The sequence below is a fragment of the Lepisosteus platostomus genome, chromosome 3 (genome assembly GCF_059453375.1).
Source record: "Lepisosteus platostomus isolate fLepPlt1 chromosome 3, fLepPlt1.hap1, whole genome shotgun sequence".
NCBI classification, from domain to species: Eukaryota; Metazoa; Chordata; class Actinopteri; order Semionotiformes; family Lepisosteidae; genus Lepisosteus; species Lepisosteus platostomus.
The window spans coordinates 17,978,380-18,000,930 of record NC_142613.1 but is presented as its reverse complement, the minus strand read 5'-3'; the positions used below and the strand labels follow the sequence as shown (position 1 = coordinate 18,000,930).

Sequence of the window (22,551 nt, the reverse complement as noted above, 5' to 3'; positions counted from 1 at the left end):
TTGGAAATCTGATATTGCTTGTCTTTAAAAGATAAAACAGGGTTGTCACTGCTTTTTGACTTATATATACAGCGTATTGCTTTGATCATATACAGTGTGTGAAATGGCTGTTACAATTGTATTACTTTTTTGGTTTGTAAGTGATTTATGAAACTACAAAATAACATTCCTACAACTGTAATGTAAAAAATGTATTTTTGATTTTTTATTATAATAAAGTACTATTTTGTGAGCATGACATAGCATGGTGTCTGCCTCAGTAACAGCGCTCAGTTTCTATTCCACTGTAATAAGTTTTCATATCTTCCCTCCTCTGGCAAGGAAAAAAAAATGTTGAAAGTATTTTATGTGGTCAAATTTGAACATTTTACCCAGACCCTTGTCTGAAGATGAAAAAAATAATATTTGCAAATTTCCTTTTAATATTAGAAGATTTGAACTGTAAAACTTATATACTGTAACCATAATAAAAAATAAAGCATTTTATTTTTAATAAACTGCATTTTGTCAAAGCACAAAGGTTCCAGGACACAAATGCAAAAATATAGTTACATTTATTTCAATATTTACATTAAGTGCTAGCAATTAACAAATGTAATGCAATATAGAACATTCTGCCCATTGTATAAAGAGAAAACATCTGCTTATTACTTAAAATTTAAAGTTTGTTTTTGGTCCCCACAGCTATTTTACTTTTTATACAACTGAAATATTGTCCATTGTGCATCCACATTTCTCTACGATCATATTTGGGAATTCAGCCACTTCAATCTCAGTGTATTCTCCCCTTTTCACCAGGTACATCATAGGCAGTGGAGCACTTTCAACTGCAGCGCAGGTCCGTTCTCCATATCCATAGTTTCTCTTTGGTTGCTTGCAATTTCCTGCACAATGAAAAGCCTGGTAACCAGCAGGTTCGATGATCCAGTACTGAGTCCAGGTTAGCTCTCGGAAGTTAATATAATATTCATCTCTGCAGCAGACACTGTTTGCCTTGGCTGTGTTTTTTTCGCAATCACCCCTGGAACTGGATAGACAAGAAAATAACGTAGTTTAATTAATAACTCCAATCCACCATTCATTTATTATCAGTAGAACCACTTTTTCCTGTGAAGGGTCAAGGAAACCCAGAATTACTAAGCTTAAACTGGGACTAGATTTTGAACTACCACACTTAAAAAATAGAAACGCCAATTATCCAAGCCAGCATGTCTCTAGATGGTGTGAAGGAGCACAAGTGAACATGGAGGGAGCATGCAAACTCTGCACATGAAGTCAAGAGCTGTGAGGCTAAAGTGATAACCATTATGCCACCATGGAGTCTTGCCAATAATTCACATAATTCAATGCACACCTAAATTGAGTTATGGCAGTAAAATGTAATCAGTTTAACATGTTTTGTAGAATCTTTAAGTAATCTAGCCACTTTAAAGGAAGTCTAACAACCTTCCCTAGACATCTAAAATCATCAGTGTCCACTTAGTTCTGCCCAGACACCAGTTTGTAAACGTTTACTTGAAGATGAGGCAGTAGAAGTGAGACCAACACTTACCCATATTCTTCCAAGTTCAAGGTGTAAAGGACTAACTCAGGTTTTCCCAAGATTTTGTCAGAAGGATCCTGAGATGTGAAACGGATGCTTTTTGCCATCTCAGTGGCGTAACTGCCTGGTCTTTCTCCATCAATCCAAACTTCGAGGTACATAGGTTTCTGTCTGTTGCTTTTTGACCAATAGTGCACAGCCTGAGTCACATCAAAGCTCTTCCAGCCAGTTTCGTGGATTGGCACCAACCTATCATATTAGAATAATTGACAAGACATTTAATAAGATCAACTTTTACTAATATATATTATTGATTATCAAAAAGCCATAAACACAAATTTCAGACTTAGAAGGTGTTTTTACCTGGAGTCAACCAGTGATGTTCTGTTTGATCCATTTTCTAGTATTTCCACCCAGTATATGCTGACTCTAGCATTGTTGACAGGTCGAAGACTCTTCCTCTCTGTCAGGGGGAATTTTCGTGGTGCCTTCTTAAACAGCTTGAGCTCTGCCATAGTCACCTCGCTATTTTCTGGAATTCTGGCCTCCATGTCAAAAAGTAGCTGCTGTCTGGTTGTGTCAGTGTACAGAATTTCTCCAGATATATCTGAAATCAAAAGCAGAAGTTTGTGTTTAAAATGTTTTTTAAAAAATCAAGAAGTTCCACGCAGTGGCATTTAATTATAAATCAAAACGCACTGAACCATTTGTAGATTCCTCATCTCACTTTTGTTATTTTAGTAGTCTGATAGACATATATTGCTGATGGTGAGTGCTTACACATTTTACATCAATACACAGATCTACTGTGTGATTCTATTGCTGTAGACGTGTTAAAGTGATGTGCTAAACCTAGTTTCAGGTTTGGGTTTGAAAATATGTTCAAGTAAAAGTGCATTTATGGATGTCTGCTTGCTTTGCTGCTGTATTGCTTAATGCTCATGACTGAAATAAATGCTTTAAATGATTCATTTGTGTGTTGCAAAACATTTTTAAAGCAAACTAAAAATCTGAACAAAATGTGAAAATAATTTAATTCTAACTTATCTGTTTCACAAAATTACCTAATGACAATAAATGAATATTAAAGATGCTGAAAAACAAAATTCTATCATAACTATAAAAATGTAGATTGAAAAAAGACATTTACCAGCATTTCCTGGTATACCCCTCAGGATGCCTGCTAGACTGGGGAGAGACCTCCTTCTTCTCTCTTTGTGGAGTTTCAGCATGGAAAGATATTTATTCTTGATATGTCCTGGGATGACCATATTTTCCAGGTCCCTCTTCTGAATGCTAGGGACTTCTTGCAAACCCAGCTTCTTCAATATGGCCTCCTGCATGTCTTCGTGAGTGAAAGCTTCCACCACCGATAGCAGCACAACACCAAGAATCAATTTTCTGAAGTCCATCTTGAAAGTCTGTTCTCGTCAGACCCAGTGAAAGGTTTCCCAGAGAGTGGGTTGTAGTGGCCTATAGAGATTGCTAAGGAATGGCTTTAGGTAGCCAATTTATACAGTGATCCAGACTGGCATGTCCTACTTAAACAAAGCTGTTCGCACATGCTTAAGGAGGTGGTGACAGAGGATGGGATGGACTTCAAATTCACCCCATTGAGGTCATAATGCCAGATTGTTGCCTTTCAATCCACTGTAGAAAAAGCATGTTTTTTCTCACCTTTTCATGAGAAGCATACATACATTTGATTTTTCTTGCCTTTTTAATAACATACTCATTTTAGTATTTCAAAGATTCTTTCTAACTAAACAATGAGTTTCAAGGTTTTAAAAGTAATTAAGAAAATATCACAGCTTTTGTCTCTTTGAAGTGTACTTACCTTATCAAAAAAGTGAAGCCCTTTTTTATCACTTGCGTGGTTTAGACTTGAAAATTACCTTGCGAGATTTAGAGGATTATCTTCTTATCCTATAAATTCCTTCGTTCTTGGTCGTAACGTATACAGTGTGTGTGCATGCATAATTCTATAACTAATGCCACTGTTGGGTAGCTAGGAAATTGTAATTATTAAAATATTTTATACTAAAAATACATAAAAATTCATAATTATTTCATAAAACACATTTAACAATAACAAAGATATGTAGTATGAAAATATTCTTCACGCTCTATTAAATTCTATTTAGCTAGCTTAGATATTGTTTGTGAAGTTTTAAGTGAACTAGCTGTCATGAGTGCATTCAAACTTGAAATTCCTTGGAATTAATTTACTACATAATAAAACTACATAATATCGTACCCTCAAAGACAATATTTAGATTTTCTAATGTTCTAGATTTTTTTTGCTATGGTGAAGTACTATTTTGTGAGCATAGCCAGCATGTATGTGCTTATATGATTGCACTAAACGTTTCTTACAATGTAATTTAATTAATGTAATCCCTGAAAACAGATGTTGAATGTATCATGTTTAGTGTGTCTCCTAATGTTCCAAAATTTGAACTTTTAAACCCAGACAAAGACTCTTGGATGGACAATGGGACTGCAGAAACCTGGTGCTCTCCAGACACTTAAGTATATTGATGAGACTTCTGTCCTGTTTGCTTCAGCTGTTTATTTTTTACTCGATGTTTTAAAGCTAAGCCAACTCAGTTAGAATCCCTTAGCATGGAAATGTCTGTTTTGGACTGTTTCTGTCTGACAGCCTTTTTTGGTAAACATGCTTCTAGGGGGAGGTAAAAAGTGTGTATTCCAACATGACCTCCTGTTTGGCCCCTCGGCAAAATAAAATTATTAAGCAAACAGACAGTTAATCCAGGCCGCAAGTGAGGATGTGGATTGGAACGTTTTTCACAGGCTAGTGATTATCTGTTTCAACTGCAAGATTCTCCATTCCCTTTTTGTCATACAAACGCAAAATGTCAGAGGTTCTAAAACAGACCCTTTTCCAAGTATGTGTATTGAGGCTACAAATTTGCTCTAACATGTCAGACAGGGGATATAAGGATCTATAGAAAGGTTGATACTTCAAGACACTGCAAGAATTGATTTAGTCCACATCTTATAAAACGTTTTACTGTCTATTTCCTAGATGAAATGCTTTTGAAAGGGAAAAAATATTGGAACAGATTATATGGCATTATGAAATACAGGATAATTTCTGTATTTGAAATCATGAAAAATGAAAGTGTGCGTATTATATGAATTTAATCCTTTTTGATTTTTTAAAAGAACTTTCTATTGACATTAATTTGATATATTCATAATTATTGTTGTAAGGCTTTCTATTATAATTAAAAGTGCTTTCCCTTCTTACAACATACAACAACTTCAAAATCATCTTCTTTTTAGTATGTCTTTATATTCACCTCAATTATTCTTAACTTGTGCTTAAGTGCTCTCAACTGTCCATTGATTATATGTGAAAGAAGAAAAGATTGATTAAGTTATTGTTGAAATTGTTACTAAGGCAGAGAGGTTAATATAGATTAAAAGGTTGATTGTTTTTAAAAAGAAAGACAAAAGAACAATAATATGATCAAGAATAAGACATCATGGACTACTAAAAGAATTGTAAAAGACCATATGACATCTGGGTACTATATTCAGTTGCAATTTAAATGATGGGTTAGTTGAACAGTTAAAATATTTTCTTTAAAACTAATTAGAAGTTTTAATTGCAATAAAAACAGTTCTAATTGCTTTAATTATAATTTCTATATTTCATAAACTTTATATGAACAGACTGTATAAATTTGTGTTTTTAAGACTGCACCCTGAAAAGGAAGACACAGTTTTGCAGAGCACACATACACACAGGAAAAAGTTAAGCACACCCATTAATATAGCTAGTGTGTCTGGAGGGTAAAGGCAAATCAATTGACCCAGTAAAACCCAAGTGAAAGTGAAGAGATTGTGCAAACTTCAGAATCAATCTTGTTGCCCATAAGCAGCAGATATAATAACCATACAACAATAAAAATGTTTCAACTTAAACCTAGTACTGACTACCCATTTTTCATTTCGAAGTATGGCTTATGAATTTTGTTATTTTCCAGCAATGCATGCTGTAACCTAGAAGCCTTTGCATTTCAAAAAGTGTTCCATGTTTTCAAGTAAATTCAAGTGGCGGCTGAAGGGTGAAGCTCATGATTGTGTGGGTAAGAATGTGACACGAGTACAGTCTGCTTTGAATCATACAGTAATAATTTACATTTAACCATACTCTTTTCTGCTTAAAATATGTGGCCTACTCCCCAACTGTTCTCTGTTATCAACTGTTTAATTTAACCCCACATCTCGGTGAATAACGTTCTAGACATTTATCCAGACACTAGATACTTGTGCACATTATCAATTAAATAATACAGAACTATTGGACACATTTTGGATGCAGTCATGTTCTTAATTCTTAGCCAATAAAAATGTGTACTAAGCTCAGTAGCAGCTTGTCTGGCTGATATGAATGATCATGTTCTACAGTGAACAAAGTGTCAGTGTTCCAGATGTGTCATTTTGCTGAGGTTGATGGAGCAGCAAGTGACTGTAGGAAGTCCACAGATAATTTATTGTTTCTAGGTCAAGTTCACAATTTAGGAACAATAAAACAATGATAATCTGCATATAATTATATATTATTATACTGGATGAGCATAACTATCAACTGAGAGTCATAACCCATCTGTATCAATAAAATGCAAATGACATTCAGAGATTGGACACTTTATTGACAAAGTGCCATATATTGGTAACATTTTATGTTTCTGTTTTTTATATTTTCACATTTTCCTGAATTCTGTGTCACATAAAGTTTCATAGTCTTTATTATGTGTCTCTTTCCATTTTGAAATATTAAACTAAATCAAATTGAGTTCTTTATTAAACTAAATTAAATGGGGGCGGTGCGGTGGCTCTGCGCCTGTGGCTGGAAGGTTGCCGGTTCGTATCCCACAGCTGGCAGAGGAATCCTACTCCGTTGGGCCCCTGAGCAAGGCCCTCAACCCCACCTGCTCCAGGGGCGCCGTATAAATGTCTGACCCCGCGCTCTGACCTCAGTCTTCTCTCCCTGTCTGTGTGTCTCATGGAGAACAAGTTGGGGTATGTGAAAAAAGACAAATTCCTAATGCAAGAAATTGTATATGGCCAATAAAGTGTTCTTCTTCTTCTAAATTTTACAGCTTTCAGCCCTATTGTTCTAAAACTGCAGTTTCACTGTACTCAAAATTATTTACAGAGTGGCTCCTAGACTCAGTCCTGCTTGTAACATTCATCATAGGGAATATAACCACATGTTGTAATTCTCTGGTATGCACAAGCCAAAGTGAATTCACCAGGTCAATTTTTCCTTATCACACTTGTAGGCACCTAATTACTATGGAGTGAACATTTTGTCATATTCTTTGTATAAAACTAGTATATAATGTAATACATGAATCATAACTGTGACTGTATTTCATGCTACATGCAGAATTTAATTTATTTCAGCCTAGGTTTATTCATTTACTACATTTGACTTTAAACCGTAATTGTCTTACAAAGGAAGTTACACCTTTTCCGTAATGTTTTCATTTGACATGTACACTGTGTCCTGTTTAGTTAGAGTACATTCTGTATGTTTTAAGATTTAAAATTTTAGTTATAGGTTTAGTACTTTTATTCTGGAAATTCTTCTGCCTTTACAATACCCCACATTACTAATTGAAGGATTGAGCATAAGTGTGATATTTCTCAGTCTCTACCTCTTCCCAAACCAATTAAGGAGAACTCTTCACATAAAAACAAACAGACAGTTTTGGAGGTGTTATCATCCTTAATCAAAAGCTTGTAAGATCTGCAAACTACAGAAGAGGTGTTAATGAACATCTACAGATTTGCATTACAAATGTATCCCTCTTAATTGAAGAATCTGCATATGACTTTTAAAAGCATAAGCCTTTGGAGTAATGTCATTTCTTAAAATTCCACATGTAGCCATTGACTTGTGGGGAATTTATGGACTAATACTCTATACTACATTAACCTTTCCCAAGATTCAATTTTTGATGATTAAATAAAGGATTTAGGTCTCTGATATTACATTTTATCTTTTCACACTTTTATGATTCTTATTGGAGCTAAATTCTGAAATCAATTGGATTGCAACATTGGCTGCCATGACAGGTAAAAGACTCTGCTGTATCTTCTATTTGCCATACAGTAGGTATGAGGATTAGTCAATCTCTATTTGTTTTACTGCCCAGAAATACAGTAAGTTACAAGTACATTTCTGCAAAAGGAGCAATTTTTACAATACATACACATGTAACTGAGCCGAAACACAATTTTTGAAAAAAACTGTATATGCCTACAGCATTCTGGGATTCAAATCTCGCCAGATACAGACAGGGGCATACACCTGATACTGTACTAAAAAAAAAGGTAATGAGTATGATAGCAGATCTAAGAGAGGACAGAGCTGTTTTACTCCTTTAATGATGAAATGTTACGACGTAATGATATGGGAATTAGTTACAGATTTTTGGCTGCATGAAAAAAAACCATCCTGAAATACACAGATAGAATGTCAAATCTAAATAGTTTAATGTATATTGTACCCACAACGCAGTACAATATAAAGAACAAGCTACATCTTAATATTCTAATAATCGGATAAACATCCCAATACGCTTTTGATTACAGAGTGTACGTATACCATATTCATCAAGTTCTTTTGGAACAGTTGCTTCTTTGTACTAAATTCAGTCTTAAATATTGCGATTTTGTGTACACCAGAGTACTGTGAAGTTTTCGTTAAATCGTAAATTGAATCCGATCTTTGCAGAAGCAACATTTGACGAAAAGTGGATTCTTAGGAGAAAAAAAGTCTTAAAAGATTTCAACGATTTCCACAGGCATGGAATAAAATGATATTCCATTAATGTCTACTACTCACATTACTGTCACTACTGACAGCGTCAAGGCAATATCAAATCCAAGACTGATTTTTAAGTAATTTTACCATTTATAACTGATTATATTTAACGTTTTTTGGGAAAAAAAAATCTGTATTATCAATAAATACAAATATTATTTAGCATAATAAAATCTCAAAGACGAATATTTTTTTAAAAAACTAGACTATGATCTAGTGAGTTCCGCGTGGTCTAAATTCAAAGAAGCCCATTCGGCAAATATTTAATAAGCTACTAGACCTATTTTAGTTTTAGAAATACCCAGCACAGGTTTTTCTATTGCAGCCAGTTTATCCCTTAAACCAATGTTTTGTGCACATAGAAGAGACGATTAGCACCTAGTTATCCAATTGAAGGAGAAACACTCCCATTGCATTGACATTCCATCTTTCTAATCGCAGTGCTTCAGACACTACATCTCCTTATTTAAAAAAAACGACTCGTTTCACGTTGGTGCAATCAACTGCTTACAGAACCATCTGTTGTACTTCTGTTGGCTTAACTGCTTGGAAAATGCGTATGGTACATCTGTATTCTGATGCAGAATTACTGAGAGACATTTTATTGTAGTTCGGGTAAATTCAAGGAAATTGCTGTTTACCGTACAATTCCCAGTTGAATGGTGCACGGCTTTATAAAGCCACACAATAATAAGCACAACTAAGAAGGCTATAGATGTTCTAAACATGAAGGTGGTAGTTCTAGTAGCACTTTAGATACGCATATGTAGATTTTTGTTAAAAAAGGACAAGGGGATGAAAGGAAGGAATCCATCATCTATAATAATAATAATAAGGTATTAAAATATCAAATTAAAGAAATTGTGAAAAACTTATAGATTTTAAGGAAAATTTGTAGTAATATATCTGTAAGTCCTGCTTATACTGGTTAGGAAGGTATTGTAAATATATTTACTTGTGCGTAGAGAAATTTGTATTGCTGTCTCTTTTATAGACTTATTATAAATTGCTACAGTATGCTGTACTGGAAGAAACTTAAGGGTTCTTAATAATTTTTAGTCTATTCTACGATTGTGTCAAATAATTTTAATGACTGCCCTCCGATAGACTTCTCGGTGTAATCTGCCTTGCGCCCGTTGCTGTCGAGTTCTCCTGCGACCTTGCATTGGAATTGGAAGAAGCAGACAATGGATGGACGGATTTTAATAACTTTGTCTCCGCAAGAGGGACTTAAACTATTAGAATAATTCTCTTAGGTTTATGAATACATGTTTTTAATTCAGTGTTTATTAAATAAATGTGTTCTCAAAATGTATTCTCAATAAATAAATAAGTAAATGGTATGCGGACTTCGAACTATAAACTATAGTCTCCTCACTGTGAATCGATAAAGCATCAAACGAGTTGTTCACATTGTATATCTTTCAACAATGTCATGTTCTCTAGGTGTGTCTTAACAGTCTAAACTGCCATGCATTAGGCTGAATAAGTGTTTAAGAAACCCAGAAGAGATATCATAGTTACAGTACCCCAGTACTTCAGCGATTTTATTTGAATCTTTGCGGGTGTAATCGTTTGCTAGTTGCAGTATATTATTTTTTATTTTGTCTTGAAACGACTTTGTGCTTGCTCTTTTTGTCCCATATTCGTCCAAACTACAGCCAAAACCTGAGCATTTAAGAATCTGTCCACAATGGCATCTGCTGTCCTGATTCCTTGACAGGCAGGAGTAAGATATCTCAGCAGATCTCTTTAGTGTCTCACAATTTATAAAGAGCAATATACCTTAAAAGTAAAAAATTAAATTTGCATTAACATTCCACAGCTGTGCCAAATCCATTAGTACAATTGCTTCTGACATTATTATCCAGAGGGTTATGTGAAAATAACTTTGCTTTTATCCAAAATCGTACATGGTATGTGACCCAAATACATTTCAGAGAGTATAAAATATGCCACTGGGTTTATACATACTTCTAAATTCAGCTGGACTTAACTCGATTCTCAAAACTCGGTGCAATACAGCAAAATATCTTTGTTCACAAACAAACGTTTCCATATTCAGTACACACCGAAAGCCACTAACATCAACCACGTACTGGCAATTCTAGACCCTACAAAGTAATTGCAGAATCTCTGATGAAAACCGATGGTGTTAGCGCCCTCTGGTGTCTCATAGTTTTCCATTACAAGACGTTGCCTATGGTCCCCTTTTGCATTTGCGCCAAATTTCAGAATGCTCTCTGATGAATATTTTTCTTTGCCCCTTCCCCCTTTGAAAATTGAGCTACCTTTGGAGATACTCCAAAATAGTTTATATTTCTAAAAAAACATGACATTAATACTTTCCATTCTATTAACCTTATCTATTAATAATAATAATAATAATAATAATAATAATAATAATAATAATAATAATTGCTTACACTTATATAGCACTTTTCTGGACACTCCACTCAAAGCGCTTTACAGGTAATGGGGACTCCCCTCCACCACCACCAATGTGCAGCATCCACCTGGATGATGCGACGGCAGCCATAGTGTGCCAGAACGCTAACCACACATCAGCTATTAGTGGGGAGGAGAGCAGAGTAATGAAGCCAATTCACAGATGGGGATTATTAGGAGGCCATGATTGGTAAGTCCCAATGGGAAATTTCGAGAAAACGCCCTGGGATTTTTAATGACCACAGAGAGTCAGGACCACGGTTTTACGTCTCATCCGAAGGACGGCGCCTATTTACAGTATAGTGTCCCCATCACTATACTGTAATAAAAAGGAAACCCGAAACACATGGTCTTTGGTGTCTTCAACACCCTAGCTAACCTCCACTGACTACCCAGCTGGCCCCACTAACACCGCTTCCAGCAGCAACCTTAAAAAAAAACAAAGGAAAAACCTTAGTTTTTCCCAGGAGGTTTCCCATCCAGGTACTGACCATGTTCACACCTGCTTAGCTTCAGTGGTTGCCAGTTGTGAGTTGCAGGGTGATATGGCTGCTGCAATTTATCCATCAATTCAGATATTTTACTGGTCCTGTTATGCAAATCGCAGACCCATTCCAACTGGGTGTTATCTGAAATAAAAAGACACAAAGGCATCACAGGAAAAGTAAGCTCGCACTAAGACCAAATCCAAATCTCACCTACAGGATTTGTAATATTTAGCTTGAGCTTAAACTAATGGCTTGCGTATAGCTCTGTGCAACTTTGACTGACATTCCAAAAATGGGTACTCTGGATGCCCAGGTGAGGGTGCTTTAGCAATTCACATTTTAACACTGGCCCTACAGCTACTTTAACTGGAGTTAAACATCTCAAATCCAAATTCAAGAAGCCACTGATCTCATAGCTGGTGATTCAGTCCTACATACAGGCTATCACAGGTTTCAATGTTCATTTCACCCTATTAGGAAGAATAGTCTGCATATGATGATTGCTGCTAAGTTTCTTAATTGACCACATTTCAGAATCGGGAATCATTATTTGAATTGAGATGATTACGAGTGCTCCATGGGACATACCGTTTCAGAATTATTTTTTGTGTTTTGCTGTCTCCTAGACTAAATGACTTACCCAGGTGGTATAATAATCCATATTTGATAATTCAAAGGATGAAGTAAAGGTCCATTTCACGCTGAAAGGTAGAAAGAAGAAATACTGTTTCGGCTGTTAAGTCTTATTGAGGTTAACAAGTTCAGCAACTAACAAGATGGGACACCAGGAAAAAAGCTTAATTTAAATCATCAGAGTTGATAGTTTTCATGTTCTAAAAGAGAAAGTACTGTATATTATCATAAAGTCCATTCAACACATTTCTGCCAGATATGCAGAACAACAACTACCATGAAAAACTGATATAATAGGAGCTTTAGAGATTGAATGATTGAATGGAGGAATACCTCTATTTACTGGATGCACATTTCTTTTACCAATGTATATTATTCTGTTTGTCTGCTTTTGCTCAAGCCAAGTAATACCAGTTTTGTATCCTATATATTAAATTAGTAAGGATCTATCTACTCACAGTCAATTTGTAAAAAAGCTGATTAAGAAAAAAAAAATCAACCAAGATGCATTAATGCACAATGGATTTATCATTTAACTGTTCTGCCTAACTATCCAACTGCCTATTATGCCAGCTCAAGAACATTTACAACAGTGCATAGCTTAATGACCTGATTGATGGAAAAATTAAATGTTGCTTTCTAATCTTGTTGATAACAGAGTCTGCCACCAGGGGCCAGAGTAATTCAACAAATAAGAATACTCTTGAACTCTTTCAGTGAAACTGTTAAAACCGGTTTTGGTTGACAGGTTCTTGAGAAAAATGTGCCTGAAAGTATTTTCAGAAAGTTTGTGGCTGGCTACTGGTATATGTTACATATGTTAATCATTCCTTGACTTAAGGTTAAGTAGTTTATTATGTGGAATACCAATATCTATCTATCCTTCATTAGCAAACTGTTAATTCCTGATTCATGGCAATCCGGAGCCCATCCTGAAAGTAGAAGCAAATCAAGACTACGTCTTGAACATGACTAGCAAATCACTGGGACAGAAACACACACAACCTACAGATACAATTTAGAAACATACTGTACCTTGCTATTATGTCTTTGCACACAATTACAAATACTCTAGATACTACAAATAGTCTAATACTTTTGTTGTTTTTTGTTTTATTTGTTGTTTTGCTTTGTGTGTGTGTGTTTTCGTATAGCTTTGGCTTTGTTGTTTTGTTGGTTTTTGTTAGTTTGTTTGTGTTATCCTTGTTTTGCCATAATCTTGCCCTAACGTGTTATTTGTTCAACCCTTGTGTTCTTTTGTACCCTGTTCCTGTTGATTACTTCCCTTATTTGTATTCCTAGTTCACTTGTGTTTTTGTGTGAATTTTTGTGAATAAGGTTAGTTTAGGTTGTTGGGTACATTCTACACACTTAGATGATTTTGTATTAGCAACACTAGTTTAGTACGGGTGATTGCCATTTGTCTTGTATGGTTTTGGGTAGTCAGTGGAGGTTAGCTAGGGTGTTGAAGACACCAAAGACCGTGTGTTTCGGGTTTTCTTTTGGAGTCAGGTTAGCTTTCCCTCACTTTCTTAGCCAGCTCCATTTTTGTTTGTTATTTTCTTTTCTTTGGCACCACTCTAGTTCCTTACCCCTATGTGTTATTGTCTTAATACCAGTCACTTATTCACCTTAAAATCATCACTTTTGCACCGACCCTTAATATCACGCTTGCTAGTCCCTCACCAGAACCCACCTGCTTCCAAAAATTATCTTACACCCCTTTACCCCTAGACACTTGGGGTCGTAACACCCAAAGTACCCAAAGTACCCAAATGTCCCCAGTTTGCACTTCCCAAACGTTCCCACTGTACCCTAATGTTGCCTAATTTTGCCAGTGTAACCGAATGTTCCCCAGTGTTACCAGTGTGATTAAAATGTTCCCAAATAGTCCTACTGTACCCAAATGTTCTCTTATGTTCCCATAAATTCCTAGAGTAACCAAATGTTTGCTAATGTTCCAAGTGTACCCATAAATTCCTAATGCTCCTAGTGGACCAGAATGTTCAGTAATGCTTCCACTGTAACCAAAAGATCCCTAATTTTCTCACTGTACCCAAATGTCCAATAATGTTCCCAGTGAACCCAAATAATCCCTAATGCTTCCAGTTTACCCAATATTCTGCTGGAGTATCATACAGACGTCTGCTGTATTTGTGAAAGCTTTCACTTGATTGATAACCGTGAATTGAGTCACATTTGAAGTAACATATGTGTGTGCATGACAAAGGACATTTTGAAAATATCAGTCCCTTTGATTTGTGTATCTTTTGCTTGTGATTGGTTCCGGATGTAATTCTGGAGCCAATCACAAGCAAATTTAAAGATCTCTACAGCTAAATTTTGAACATTGTGACCCAAAGCAAGGAAATCTTCGCCAACAAGGACACAAACACAAGCTTGTTTCCACCACCAGGGGTTGTATTGGGATTTATGCAATAGTTCATGAGCCTGTGTAAGAGACACATACAGTAGCTGTGTTCATTACAATAATACATAAATTCAAGTATTAATGATGGTGAAAGCAGACTAATGCCTTTGTATTTCTCTAATAATGTACTTAAACCGGTTATTTCAGTGTTAACGATATATTTCAAAATCATTATTTGCATTTCACAATGATCATTTTCGCTAAATATCAAAGGCTTAGCAGTATACAGTACAAATGTCAATAACATAACATTCAGACTGAAATACTTGTGTAAATCTCTAGATTCTGCTTTTTTAATGATGAAATATCATCCTCTTTTGATTAATTGCTTGTAGAAATGCTATGTTAAAAAAGGAACATACAGCATACACATTTGTGAATGACCTTGAATTTTCATGGTTTTGTATGTTTTGTCCTGTTATAATTATTATGGATGGTTTATCAACTCCTCTGGGAAAATGTGGGTGTCTATAGGATGTCATATTTCCACTATTGCAATGAAAAATCTTTGTGGAAGTAATACAATCCATAACCTGTAGACCTTCTAATTTAATGTAATACCCTTGAGACATGTTTGAACAGGGGTGTAGCAAAATCAAATTTTAAATATTGCAGGTGTTGGCTTACAGCCAACTACATTGCAATGCTTGTAGGATGTTCCTGTTTTGACATGATATACGTGTGGGAATATTAATACATGACTGTAGGGTATTTATCAGATTATTTTTATCACAGAATTTGGAAATGATAACCACAGGATGATATTCAAAGATTTCTGTCCATTTCAATTTGCTTCTTACAGGGTCTGAAAGGTTAAAATTTTACAAGAGACTATATATGTGGAATGTATATATTAATTTCCAACTTTAGACTGGATTTTATTTAGGGACTGTAAAGAAACGTTGATTTTTTGTTTTTCTTACACATTGGAATTTTTACTTACAGTTTGATAAATCCTGTCGTCTCCCCTTATGCTAATCGGGTTCGTCTGGAATAACTAAGTACTCCATTATATTGTAGCGAATTCGTTACAATATATTCCCTTAACATTTGTGTATTCGTAATACCAGATCGCTACAATTTCTCTACCAGACAATGACACCATTATCGAATCCTGCATTCTCTGCTGACGTCCCGAAGCAACCGTAGTATCATGTCCATTCACAACCACGGTTATCCCTCCAGTATCCCTGCATTCCCTGACGGAGCAGCAGCTGCTGACGGCCGCCATGTTGGTCTCGGTTTTGCCTGCAGCAAGCTAGAAGTGAGACAGCAGCAGATGGAACAGCAGGGAAACAGGGATCTGGAGAGAGATGTACAAAAACACCAAAAATATCCCTGAAACGTAAGCGAATCCAATACTGGACTAGCTCGGACGGAACTGCTACAAAAATGAGAAACCGTTATAATTCCTTAATTTAAATGGGAGAGCTTTGGGAAGGACAGAATAAAAATGGAATAAACTAAAGGTTTTTTTTTTCTATCGCAGACTCAACAGAGGAGGGGCTTTGGGCTTTTTATATTGCAGATTTGCCATTGATGCGTTTTTTCGTGTGTTCCTTTTTGGTGCATTGTGGAAGACAGACTAATAACTTGGGAGGATCATTTTAACTGTTTTTTTTTTTACCATGACATGGAAGTGAATTGTCTATAGTTTTCTGGAAGAGGCGAATTTACGAAAGGAATTATTGTTGCTGCTACTAGAGTTACAAGCCAGCCGGTTTGGGCAGGGTCTGGGTGTTCTTATTTATTCCTTAAAAATAAAAAATGAAGAAACGCTCTTTTCAATCCCTCATTTGAAGGTGTATTCATTTTAGGATAAATATCATAATTCTTTATTGTTCAAATCGAAGTTAAGACAATTAAGTCAGGCTGTGCAGGCTACAAAAAAGCTGTAGACCCGCACCAGTATAAAATATAACGCAATCACTGTTTTAATATTTTTTTCTTGTTATTTAAATCTCACAATTGTAAATATTTTAAACAATGTCTGGGGAGGTACGTTTGAAGAAGCTGGAGAACCTCATTTTGGACGGGCCGGCTCAGTCTAATGGGCAAAGCTTCAGTGTGGAAACATTATTGGATATTCTCATTTGCCTCTATGATGAGTGCAACAACTCCCCGCTTAGAAGAGAGAAGAATGTGCTGGAGTTTCTCGAATGGGGTAAGGCACTTTAAAATATTACACATTTAAGATGCACTGAGGATCTCCCCTCCTTCCGTCCCCTCCTTAACAGCAGCACGACCATAACCTACATTGACTCTTTTTTTTAAAGTGCTGTCTGCTCATTCACAAGCCGCTTAGCTTTTTGCGATCGCGATGGTAGTCTTACGTGGAGCAGTACTTCTTACAGACTGGTTCATCATTTTGTTAGATGTATATTGGGTAGATGGCTGTGATATTGCTATATAGTGGGGTTGTGACTTCTGCCTTGGGGGAGGGGGGAGGTTGATGGAAAAGAAGAATGTCGCACTCATGGGGGACATTCAGTTGCCAGCTGTGACAAATGTGTGCGAAACTCCAATACGAAACAAAAGAGCAGGTACTGTCGGAAAATCCGGCGGTGAGTCTACATGTGGTGGAAATATCCGTGAATAGACATCAACCAGCTGTACACTCTGCATAACGTACTTCTTAAGCACTTACAGTGAACACCCACAAAGGCTCACTTCCACGCGATTCAATGTTTCGTCACTGTCATGCAATTGAACCAATTCGTATTTTAGGGCCACTTTAAACTGTACCCGATTTAAAATTGTGCTTCATTTTATGTCCTTGTGTTGTGGAGTTTATTTTCCGGTGTGCCGGGCTTCTAAATTCCATAGTGACATTTCGGGTGTGAGAGACCTCTTCTCGGGATGTCAACCAATTCCATATTCCCCAGCCTAGATAAGTGTTTTAGCAATTTCAGCATTTTCTGATTTGTTTTAGTACGACATCAAAGTAATATTTCTCGATATTCTAAATTATGCTATCAATAAACGAATGCTTAATCTGCGTACATACATGTTAATGATATGTGAACTAGTTTAAACGCCAGTAGTGACGTTTTATGATCAGTGTTTAAGTGGAATACAAATTGGTGATTGAGATTTACAGGAATGTCTTGGTTAGCGGAAGCTGTTTTTTTGTGATATCGTTAATATAATTATTTTCGGGTTTTTCCTGCTTCAGTGTTTGGTGTAAGGTGCACATGTGATAATAGGCAACAAATTCAGCGTTACAAAGAAAACCATTAAATTGACTGATCTTGAGTTACAAGCACAGTACTGAACGTCTTAAAGGTTGTGTGGTTTCCCAACAAAACATCATCTTGAAATTTCCACCTTTTGTATCCCTCATTATTTGGAATCTTTTGGCAGGGCATTTGATAATTGTATGAATGTGCTTCTGATGAGTTACAGCAAGTAACATGGATAGGTGACAGAACAGTCAGTGTCTAATGTCACTTGTACTGAGTGACTGCCAGTGTGTAATTACAGACAATACAACAAGCCCTGCCAAGGTCATGCTACGTTTTGACAATTCTTAATGTAATCATTTCTAAGTGATCAGGAAGCTTTTTTTTTATTATGTTGGTAGAATATTAAATTGATTACAAAATGAGTCTGTATGATAGTCATACCATTTACTTTTAGCAGATGTGTAGTGTATCCAAGTTAATTTAGCCTTCAGTTCTTTTAGTATATTCTTTACAGTAGAGGTCCGCTGATATTGATATTTCCAGGCTAATGCCAATGCTGAGATTTTCAAAACCAGGCAGACTTATGTCTGCATTAAATGTCAAATATAATGTCAAATAAAACCATGTAAACCACTAAAAATACAAACGTCTTGCATTTTATTGTTGCAGGGACAGTGTCAGAAAGTCAATGAAAGAAATGTATTTTTTTCTCTGCTCGAAAAAGCAGTATTGTAATATACGTTAACAAAGACTAATTTTTTATATGAATTACTACAGTGTTTTTAAAATGGATCCACGGGGTATATTGGGTGAGGTGTCAGTTATATCAAAGTATTAAACATGTTTTTAGATTATAAAATGCAGTTCTATTAATGTATTTTAAGACGTATAAGGGAAATAAATGGCTGGAGTGTGGCTTTATCAAACAAAGGGTATTTATTTCTATTTAACTCAAGATAACAGTGAAGATTACCTCAGCTGGATATACTAGGCCAATACATTTCCAAAGATCTGTGCATCAGTGTCTTGTAGTGTTTCTTCATTAAAGGAATTTTGGTCCTCTGATGTGCTGTTTTACTTTATGTAAAATGGAACAGCTGCCCATTTTCTGACTGGCAAAGTACTGACAGTGCCTTTTTTAAAGTGATATTCCACCATGAGGTTATTTTATTATCCAAATCAAATTTAAATTTGATAAAATTCTAATTTCCTAGGAAAATAAAAGATGCAGTGAATTACTTTCAGTGATTTGTTGTAGCTAACAGTAGTTCCTGTGAAATGAAAATACATGCTTTATTTTCCATAAATTTGTGTAAAGTTTTTTTTTTTTAAGGCAGAGGTTGTATTCTGAAAGTACGGAAACAGATGTAGACTGGATTTTATTTCGACTGTCTTTATTCAGTTAAATCATGAAGAGATCATTCTGAACAAAAAACATCAATACCTTGAAGCCCTGAAGGTCCATGGTTAGCAAAACAAATCAGAAGTGTTTGATGGTTCTTGCTTCAAGTGAATGGAAGATTAAAGGTTAGGGCTGTTAAATAAACCCTATAAATTAATCTCAATGGGGCCAGAGTTGGTCACCCCTGAACTAAAGTATTGACCCTAAAGACCAATTTCTCAGGATAGTAATTAGGGACTTCCCTTATTCCTCTTCTCTGCAAATACAGCCGTATCAAAGTATTCTAAATGCATCATGTTTTTTTTGTACATGTGGATTAAGAATGTGCTTACAGGGCCCTGAGTGTTACACATCAAACTTGGTTTAAATAAGTGTACTCAAAAAAAGGTTGGTTATAGAACAGTAGTCTACTAAAAATACCAGATGGCCTTTTTATTATATGACTTGTGCCTGGAAAGCTGTTATTTTCACAACATTGATGTTGGAGTTGCTCATGGTTGGAAGGGTTGCTCATGTTTGCCTCTGAAGGTAACAGGGCCATATATTTTTGCTGTTTAATATAACCCAACCTTTTTGCACGTTTTAACAGATGGTTTTATGTGGCTGTGATTCTGAAAGGGTGTGAGGGTGACATGGAACTCTGGTCTTTTGAAGTTGCTGCTGAGCCTTGGGCAGCAGCTGTCATTTCCTTTGGGACTGTGCTTGGCCGTGGCAGCTGCAGGAAGCTGAGAGGTATGACTGTATGAAGTCATTCCAGGAAAGCATTAGAAATCTCCGGAGGGACTGTGAACTGTCCTGGACACAATGGCAGGGCTCTAGGGAGAAGGTCAGTCAGTAAGAAGGAAAAAAAAAAACTAAGAAAAAACATTTATGGAAGACTGAGCAGGCATGATTTCAATTTTTCATTAGGCTTACATAATGAGGTAGCTTTCACTGTGTTAGCAAGGAATTCGAGTTTATCTGATGCTCTTAAGTTTTACACCATCTTTGACCTTTGTATTTTTCAGCATTTTTGGTCCCCCAACAATAAAGGAAACAAAGTGGTGTGTTGTCTGATGCATCTTCACTTACCACATTTAAGTAATAGAGAATATTGTGTGAGAAAACTGGTATCTGATACATGATTGGTTTTCTAACCCCATAATGTAGCCTATTTAGTTAAAAAAGATAAGAGGGTTACATTTAAGAAGGCTTTGCTCTTCTACTCATCACCTATCATTTAGGAGTCTAGAACAAACTACTCAGCCATTTTGTTGAATACAATACCTTGCCTTCATTCAAGACATGGCAGGATGACATAACTGGATCAGTTTGGTACCAGCAACAAAACAGGCTAGATTGGCCAAATGGTCCGTGGCATTTGTAATCTTTTTTATATTATTATTTTTACCCACTCACCGTTTAAGAAGAAAGCAACCAGCAATCATCACTATTGAGTCACTGTGCAATTTATAGTGTTCATTGGTAATTGCTCTGTTCCGAAATGAATGTCACTGACCATATTGGTGAGACTTTGATTCCACTGGACTTTGACTTGAACTCAGGTCACTGACCTAATTTCTATAAGTAACTGCCAAAATGAAGGAAACGCCAACATAAAGTGTCTTAACAGGGCATTGGGCCACTATGAGTTGCCAGAAGAGCTTCACCGTGCCTTGGTATAGATTCTTCAAGTGTCTGGAACTCCGTTGGAGAGGTTTGACACCATTCTTTGTCAGAAAATGATTAGAGAATCTTGCCCTCTAAGGGGTTGAATGGAAGTAAATGATGCCAGGAAACCATGTCTGGAAATCAAGGACCCCACAGTATAAAATAGCTGCCAGATCCCTTTGCCATGGGAAACAAGCTCTTGAGCCTGCAGGTCACATGTGCACCTGTCTGCTTGTTGAGAACAGGTTGACTGGTGGCTCATCTAGCTGCCTTTTTTCACAGCGCAATGAATTGTGATCTTTGTACCAATTTATGCATAAAAGTGAATGTTTTGGGTATAATAAGGGATTAAAGCATTACTCCCCATCATAATATCCCTCTCTGTGATGTGCTTGATGGACTGTACCTGATGAAACTGCCTGCTCACCCCTTAGGTTCACATTTATAGTCAGCTGGTTTGCTTTTCATCTTATACCATTGCACAGACATCACAGTCAAGAAGTATGCACTTTCATCCACCTTTGCCCCTAGATGATGTTTTTCCACTCATGCTTCCATGCCAGTATTATTGTAGTCACTGTTCCTCGTGAACCATCAGCGTGTTGAGCAGTCTTCATCACTGAAGCCCCTGCTAAATGTACCACAACAATCACCCCTCTCCAAAAGTCACAGAGAAATAATGGGCAACTGGGCCTGACTAGCATTTTTATATATGATCCTAAGAATGACGGGATGTAAATGGCTTTATTAGCTCAGGTACCACACCTATTAATCCATTCAGTATGCTTTATATCCCTCATTTACTCAAGTGTTTCCTTTATTTTAGCTGTTACCTGTACTTGAAATGAGACTGAAGTGAAAGAGTGGAGGGAGGTGAAACTTCTGAGTGGACCAGAAGTTAAGAATGAGTGCCCTTGTATGTTGAGCAGGACTACTGTGATATGGGAGGTACTGTCGGCACTGGAACATGAGGAGGGCTGCTTTTATTTGTAACCTATTCAGCCCATAATTGTAGTTTGTAGTTAATAGATCCAAGGGTCTCATGCTGGTTTCTTTCAAGAAACAGCTGGTATTGGGTTTCAACAGAATTTCTGTCCTTTGGATGAGATGTTAAACTGAGGTCCTGGTTCCTCTGTTATAAAAGATCCCTGACCACGTGAAAGAGTAGTGGTGTGATCTCTGGGGTCTTGTCTAAGTTTGATTCTGGGGTTGAACTATTTTTCTTGTCTAAAGTTCCAGCAATTCATACAGTGAGCAATTCAAGATTGGACTATTAATGCATAATTATTGAATTATGAAGAAGAATTATGAAGTCTATTGAAGCATAATTAGATATCTTTACCTATACCTTGTTGATAGATCTGATAAAGCAGTGCTTGAACTAAGATTAGTCTCTTATTTTATTCTCATGGCAACTGAAAGTATTTTCAAGATACCTTTGCTGTCCTATAGAACTGAAGTTCTATAGGACATTTATTCAGTTTTGACTTGCATAGAATTTAAGTTTATGTATGTAGAGCATACAGTAATATCTCAGTTCTCTAATATTACATGTACAGTACAGCTAAATTATTTAAGGCTTTAAAAATTGTTGACACATTTCTTTAGTCATTGTGTAGATGATCTGATATTCCATGCACAAAGGCAAAGATTTGTTACTGTGGGTACTGCAATGGCATGAGATTATTCAGAGCAATCTACTGTTGTCAGTTGCTGCTTGCAACAATGAGTTGATCTGGTGATAAACAGTCTGAGTTTAGGTTTTAATTTGTTACAATCAGTGAAAAACAATCAGAACTTTTATACTAAAAATAACCCTACATTTGGTTTGCTTTTGCCTTGGTTCAACCATATAAACATTTATTGTACTACAATGAATATGGATAAGAATAAATGCTTCATA

At 36.1% G+C, this 22,551-nt stretch overlaps 2 protein-coding genes across 8 annotated transcripts in view; one reads left to right on the top strand and one right to left on the bottom strand.

Annotated features, from left to right (window-relative positions):
• Positions 1-537: 537 nt before the first annotated feature.
• LOC148674559 (left-right determination factor 2-like) lies at positions 538-3,022 on the bottom strand. The gene is made up of 4 exons (XM_088627176.1): positions 2,694-3,022; positions 1,907-2,150; positions 1,553-1,792; positions 538-1,027 (listed from the first exon to the last, which is right to left on the bottom strand). The coding sequence occupies exons 1-4, from the start codon at positions 2,953-2,955 to the stop codon at positions 697-699; spliced, it is 1,077 nt and encodes a 358-aa protein (XP_088483302.1). The 5' UTR covers positions 2,956-3,022; the 3' UTR covers positions 538-696.
• Positions 3,023-15,612: 12,590 nt separating this feature from the next.
• The window catches only part of LOC148674558 (serine/threonine-protein kinase MRCK alpha-like), a 199,312-nt gene continuing 192,373 nt past the window's right edge, over positions 15,613-22,551 (top strand). For 3 of the 7 annotated variants that reach the window (XR_015935340.1, XM_088624780.1, XM_088624779.1), the window contains exon 1: positions 15,613-16,575. Coding sequence is in view for 6 of the 7 variants with exons in the window: in XM_088624780.1 (XP_088480906.1) it covers positions 16,398-16,575 (178 nt within the window). In the remaining variant the exon portion in view is untranslated. The remainder of the gene's footprint in view (positions 16,576-22,551) is intronic. The other 4 variants (XM_088624782.1, XM_088624781.1, XM_088624785.1 and 1 more) reach the window with 2 other exon arrangements.